At 40.1% G+C, this 6,870-nt stretch overlaps 1 protein-coding gene across 1 annotated transcript in view; it reads right to left on the bottom strand.

Annotated features, from left to right (window-relative positions):
• Nucleotides 1-2,338: 2,338 nt before the first annotated feature.
• The window catches only part of LOC109916471 (glutathione S-transferase A-like), a 13,770-nt gene continuing 9,238 nt past the window's right edge, over nucleotides 2,339-6,870 (bottom strand). Inside the window, exons 4-5 of the mRNA XM_048605574.1 lie at nucleotides 5,937-6,025; nucleotides 2,339-2,628 (exon numbers count right to left, since the gene is read on the bottom strand). Coding sequence (XP_048461531.1) covers nucleotides 2,496-2,628; nucleotides 5,937-6,025 — 222 coding nt within the window. The 3' untranslated portion in view covers nucleotides 2,339-2,495. The remainder of the gene's footprint in view (nucleotides 2,629-5,936; nucleotides 6,026-6,870) is intronic.

The following is a 6,870-nucleotide window of genomic DNA, read 5'->3' on the forward strand; positions in this document are numbered from 1 at the left end:
CAGCTTCTACCTTTGCAGACCTGAGCAGTATTCGTCCCTGTTTCACTACATGTCCTTGACAAGTCACTTGGAGCTGAGTGAGCTCGCTGTTTGCAAGATTGCCCATTAGGTCAGCTGACTGTCTCTCAGGTGTCAGTGTGCATCAGCAGGGCATTTAAGTAAACGCCACAAAGAGATAAACTTGTCACTATTTGATTCAACATTTTCTTTTTAAAGTGAAAGGTGTCTGGGCCATTTCAGAGTTCAGATTAGACGCAGGTATAACACATCCAAGAGTTAATGAAGGCAGAGCTTTCTTTCATGGGGGTTAGCAAGGGAACCTGCCAGCACCTCTTGACAATGTACGTTGCTATACTTACCCTATCCATTCAAACTTCCAACTGGGGTATCAGCTAGGAGTTGGCTTTTGTTGCTGCAATAGCTTTTCAATAGTCAATGCAGAACTTAGAGGAGGCCTTCAGCCTGACGCAAGCAAAGCTGGGAATCTGCAGGTAGAGCTACTGGGGGGGGGTTTATTAGTTGGTGATCCAGCATGTCGTTAATGTCCTCCAGAACATGGGCCAGCTTTTCTGGGCCTAGCCTAAGGGAAGTGGCCTCTCCCACAGCCAATTATTTTGGCGCAACCTGGTTTGCCTCTGCCTTTCAACGTAGCGCAAGACCTTGTTAAGTTTTCTCTTTGATCTGCACATAGATGGGTAAATAAGAAGCCTATGCTTGTTGGCATCTCAGTATAGATTTTTCAGAAAATAGGGGTATAATGTGTCCAACAAGGACTCGGGCGAGGGCATCAGTGGAGGTGAGATGGCACCTAAGAGCAGTGGCGCAGAAGGGAATTGGTGCCTGCCAACCAGGCCCAAGGTGGAGCACTGAACAAGTTGAACACTTTACAATTTCCTACCTTTATACTCTATTTTTTAGGTTTATTTTACGGTGTTTCAAGATGGCACCAGAGAGTGGTGACACCATACAACATTTCACTGTATTTTGTCACAAAATAACGTGACAAATAAATAAATAAAATCATTACAGTTGCCTATCGTGCAGTCGTAATCCTCTGATCTTCAAGGTGGTTCTTATTACAAATGTAGTGAGCTTTGAAATTCCTGCAGGACAATGATTTCACTGAGAACTTCACAAATGGCATTTCCTCCTAAGCCTGGTACCTCTCCCCCCACCCCCAAAATCAAAATTTTGTCAGCCTTTCAAATTCAACATAGATGTGCTCAGAAATTTTTTTGTTTGTTTCTGGAATTAACTCTGGATACATCCACAGTATCCTCCTTTACACCATCAGAATCCAGAGAACCTCCTGTGACAGCAGCGTATGCACTTCAGGTGATTAGCTGTCACATTTGCTTCCCATGGGCAATTTCCCATTTTCCTTTGGCCTCTTTTGTTTTGCTATTTCCCCCCTGCCAAGATGAGACAATAGAATGCCTCCACCTCCTCCAATTTTGATTTGGGCTGGACTTTATTATAACAGCACAAGATTGGGCCATGGAGAAGAAGTAGGCCATTCAGCCCATCAAGTATGCTCTGCCACTGAGGTAATGGCCTATCTAAGAATCCTCAACACCACTTTCTTGCCTTTTCCCCATAAACGTGGATTCCCTTATTGGATTAAAAACCTTTCTATCTCACCCTTGAACACACATAATGGCCCAGCCCCTACAGCTGGTTGCAGTAAAGAATTCCACAGCTTCATCAACCTCTGAAACTCAGAAATAAGTATAGCCCCAACATATTCAACTTCTGCTCATACATGGGATCCAACCCAGTGAACTTTCTCCAGCACGCCACCAATTGCATACCTTTCCTTAGGGAACTAAAACCGTTCACAACGTTCTAGGTGTAGTCTAATCGGTGCCTTGTATAGTGCTATAGTGTTTTACAAAGACTGTTTTTTTAAATACTCCATTCCCTTTGAAAATGAAGGTCAACATTCCATTTGCTTTCCTTTTTGACTGATGAACCTATACGCTAGATTTGTGATTCAAACACAAATAATCCCAACTGCTACACTGCAACTTTCTCCAACTAAACAATAATATTCTTCCTGCCAGTGTGCATAACCTCATTTTGCAAGCACAGGTGAACACTACTTACTATGCTTCCCAGTCACACCATCCTAAATTTGCAATCAATTGCTTTTTCTTCATTAGGGCTGGGTTAAAAACAGCACATGCACAGACTAAAGGTGGTTCAGAGGAGGTTTGACAGGACCTTGAGGTGGAACGAAATGCCACCCTTTCCAGTAGGGACCAATGCCAAACAAATATTCAAATCATTAATGTGGCCAAAATACTATAGGTTGTTATAACGCACATGGATGCACTCAAACATTTGTCACTGTAATTTTATTAAGTTTTAATGCAACAGATTTCAGTGTGATAAGCTCATCTTTATGCAGTACTTTCAATATTTGATACTAAAATCCCAAGGCCAACAAACTGCATATGGGATTTAGGAGTGTGGAATTCAGAATTCTACAAAACTCAGACATCTTTCAAAACATCCAAGGTTGGAGGACTCTCCTTCCAATGGGGAGGCCAGGAAGCCTGAATGCTTGGTCGCTCTTTCACTTTCATGTAGTATTCCATCAGTTTGGGATATTTGTCTGTTGATAATCTAAAAACAAAATTAAATCATTAGCATTCATGGCACAGCCTCAACTTCTCTTTTCCACCAGCCCCTCCCCTCAACTGGAGAGCAACTAAAAAGGAATAGTACCATCTTGTAGACAGCCATTATAGGTAGGAGAAGACAAGTTTGGATTAAAATCAACCTCCATAATATTTTTCTGTTGAGTTTTTGTTTTAAATTCTTATGTGACTGTGGCTGGTTTGCAAGGTCACTTCAGTGCAATCAAGAGTTAACTGCACATCTGAATTTGGAGTCACGCAAGACAGACCAGAAGGAACCAGATGGGTCTCCACAACAGTTTCATGGCCACCATTGAAGACTAGCTCTCAAATCCAAGCTCAACTAAGCAAATTCAAAGGAGCCTTATTGTGGTGTAGTGGTAGTGTCCCTAGCCCTGGAACTGGGAAGCCCAGGTTCCAGTCCCACCTGCTCCAGAAGTCTGTAAAAAACATCTCAACAGGTTATTTGGACAGGTACATGGATAGAAAAGGTTTAGAGGTATATGGGCCAAAATCAGGCCAATGGGACTATTCAGGTTAGAAAACCTGCTATGACCGATTAGAAAAATATGTTAAATAAAAAAATAACCTATAGGAATTCCAATTCAAAAAACTGCTATGGTGGGATGTGAACATGTATTCCCTGGGAGTACAAGCCCGAGCACCTGGATCATTAGATCAGTACCAATCCACTGCCTCCTGCGGAAGTGGAAAGTAGAGTTCAGCGAATTTCACTATTTCCATATAAACATTGGCACTTAATGCATTTCAAATCAAATCCCTTTAAGATTTGTAAGCACAATTTATACTAAAAAAAAGTAGAACACTTAAGGATGCCAGAGAGTCAGTCTGAAGGAAATAGGAAGAGGGGGAAATAAGGAATTTTCTTGCAATAGCTTAGAGCCACAGTACATTTACTATTGATCTGTTAACAGGAAAAAAAACAGAGCACAAGTAAACTTAGGGAATATTTTTCATTCATGGGATGTCGGTGGTATCATTGGCTAGGCCAGCATTTATTACCTATCCCCTATTGTCCAGAGGGCAGTTAATAGGAATCAACCACATTGCTATGGGTCTAGAGTCACATGTAGGCCAGACCAGTTAAGGACAGCAGTTTCCTTCCCTAGAAGGGGCATTAGTGAACCAGATAGGTTTTTCTTTTGACAATTGACAGTCATTAGACTCAATTTCAGATTTTCATTGAACTCAAAACTTCATCTGCCACAATGGGATTTGAAGTAGGATCCCGTAGAATACTACCTGTGCCTCTAGATTAATTGTCTTATGACAATACCACTAGGCCAACCTCTCTTCTCAGAGGGCAATAAGCAGTAGCAACCATAACTTTACAAGTATTAAAGACACTAAATGGAGAAGGAAATAAAAAGCCAAAAAAAAAAGCAAAGCTAAAAAAAAAGTTGGGTGAGACCAAGGTTGAGAAAAATTAACACTTTTTGGCTCTGGGAAAGATTTACAATACTTAGAGGAAACAAATTAAACTGTTGTGACATCATAGATAGTAAAGAATGGGATACGCATCAAGCTTATAGTCAAGACAAGGGAGATCTGATTAGAAATCAAACACTTATGAACTACTACTTTTTTTTAAAAAAAGGAACAAGGTATGCTACAGGCATAAAGTAAACAATCAAATAATGATTAAAGCAATTACGTTGCTTAAATATTTAGTGGAGAAAGATCAAAAACTGGATGTCAGCCACGTTTAACCACGTGAAGGAAGTTAAGAAATAAGTCCAATCCAAAGTCCCTTGACTGGATTGATTGCATCTGCATTTTCTGGAACAATCCAGGGGGTAATAAAATACTATTTCACCAAATAACAATTCACTAGAAAAAAAAAAAGCACCCCACCCCTGCCAAAAAAGGATCTCATGAACACTTGAACAAAACATCCAGGCTCCGCAGGTTAATTGGTGGAAGAAAGTGGAGAACATATATTGCCTTTCCATTTTCATAAGGAAGGAAACCTACCTTCAGTGAAGTTAGTTGAGCAAAAATAGATAATTGTAGGAATTTCAAAATTTAGATATTGTATTTCAGCATAAAAGGTATCACATACTAATGAACAAGGATAGTGCATGTAGAGTCAGTGGACAGAGTATATAGAAATTTTTTTTTTTTTTATTCATTCACGAGACAAGGGCGTCGCTGGCCAGGCAGCATTTATTGCCCATCCCCAATTGCCCAGAGGGCAGTTAAGAGTCAACCACATTGCTGTGGGTGTGGAGTCACATGTAGACCAGACCAGGTAAGGATGGCAATTTCCTTCCCTAAAGGACATTAGTGAACCAGATGGGTTTTTCCGACAATTGACAATGGATTCATGGTCATCATTAGATTGTTAACTCCAGATATTTATTGAATTCAAATTCTACCATCTGCCATGGCAGGATTCGAACCTAGGTCCCCAGAACATTATCTGGGTCTCTGGATTAACAGTCCAGCGATAAGACAACTAGGCCATCGCCTCCCCAGATGCAGATGTTCAGTGGATAGCAAAATTCCCAGTTACAACAAAATTAAGCTTGCCTAACAGTTATACCGGAAAGCATTATCCAATTACAAGTTATATTTGGTGAATCTAAGGTGTTACTTAAAAATCCACACAAGGTAGGGGAGCAAGGAATTGAAATATAGTGCACAGACCAAACACTGCAGTGTCAATAAGAGGTCATAAAGAAAAAGGAAAGCAAAAAACAAACAAAACAGCTAGCTCTATTCCTAGAGGGATGCAAACAGTAGAAACACTCGCACCTCACTTGGGAACATTGTGACATACTATAGAAAGTTACTGCTTATATGCATTAAAGATTTGCCAGAACACCAGAAGTACAAGAATAAACAAGCTTGATTACTTGTCAAGTGGAGGGAGTTCATATGTGATCAAAGTCATCATTTTCAAAAGACAAGACACCTTTCACTTGGTAATGCAGAACGTGAAGCCATCAATCCAAGACCGGTACAATAGCAAAAAAAATGGAAATTCAGAACTAACATTTTCCCCTGCTCCTTTAGGCTTTGGAACTCACTTCCACAATATGGACTTCCACAATATTTGAGACATGTAGTAAAGATGAATTTAAAAAGGGGAAAGCTGGGTACACTTGAAGCAGAGGATTTCACTGCTCAATTAAAGAGAAACTACAAAATGGAATAAAAGTACCATGGGTTGAATGACCTGTACACTGTCAATTCTTTAATTTGTTTTAAAAATGAGAGAAGTGTGACAATTGGCATGCAACTAAACACTGATTAATAGTAGCAACATACCCAAAGCGAACAGCAAAGGCTACTTGTGGGAAAAGCATTACATCTGCCATTGTGAAGTTCTTCCCAGCAATATAGGAGCCAGGACCCAGCTAGAAAGAGAAAAGAAGTTTACTAAATGATCACAGATGGAGTTAGAAAACTGCCCAAATTATATGAAAAAAGACTTCATTTTTTTGCATGTACTGGCACCACTTGACGGCTCTTCCGAAATGGTGTTATTATGTTAAAATGGTAGCAATAAAACCCACAATAAACTCAGGCAAATACTTCAAAATGAGGAAGATAAAAACAAGTTGGTTATCTCACTGCTCCAACTGTGGTAAAATCAGATAAATCTAGGAGAGATTTGCTGGGCATTTTATCCTGCCAGTTTCAGACCAGCAAAAGAGAATTTCACACCACGTTTTCTGCTTTGAAATCCTGGATATAAGCAAATCTATATCAGCAACAGATACTCCAGAAAAAAATCTGGTCAGAAAACATTCACTTCAGTGACTCAAGACTTAAGATTTTGATTACAGAAGTGATCTCTTAACAGTTTATAGAAAACAATTTTGTTTTTGTTTGTGATGACTAAAAATCTATCAATCAAATCAGTCAGGTCAACTTCCTAAAGAGGGACAAAAACAAAAAATAAGCACAAATCCATGACTTGCCCTCAAATTACTAATGCAATAGCAAAGACACTGGTTTGTAGAAATCCATAAACTATTATGCAAAAAAATTGAAGTATACACCTTAACAAACACAGAGATAGTAAGAGCTGCCGATGCTGGAGTCAGAGATAACACAGCGTGGAGCTGGAGGAACACAGCAGGCCAGGCAGCATCAGAGGAGCAGGAAAGCTGACGTTTCGGGTCGGGAAAAAGGGTCCAACTTGAAACGTTAGCTTTCCTGCTCCTCTGATGCTGCCTGGTCTGCTGTGCTCCTCCAG

Source organism: Rhincodon typus, chromosome 15, assembly GCF_021869965.1.
Source record: "Rhincodon typus isolate 14 chromosome 15, sRhiTyp1.1, whole genome shotgun sequence".
NCBI lineage: Eukaryota > Metazoa > Chordata > Chondrichthyes > Orectolobiformes > Rhincodontidae > Rhincodon > Rhincodon typus.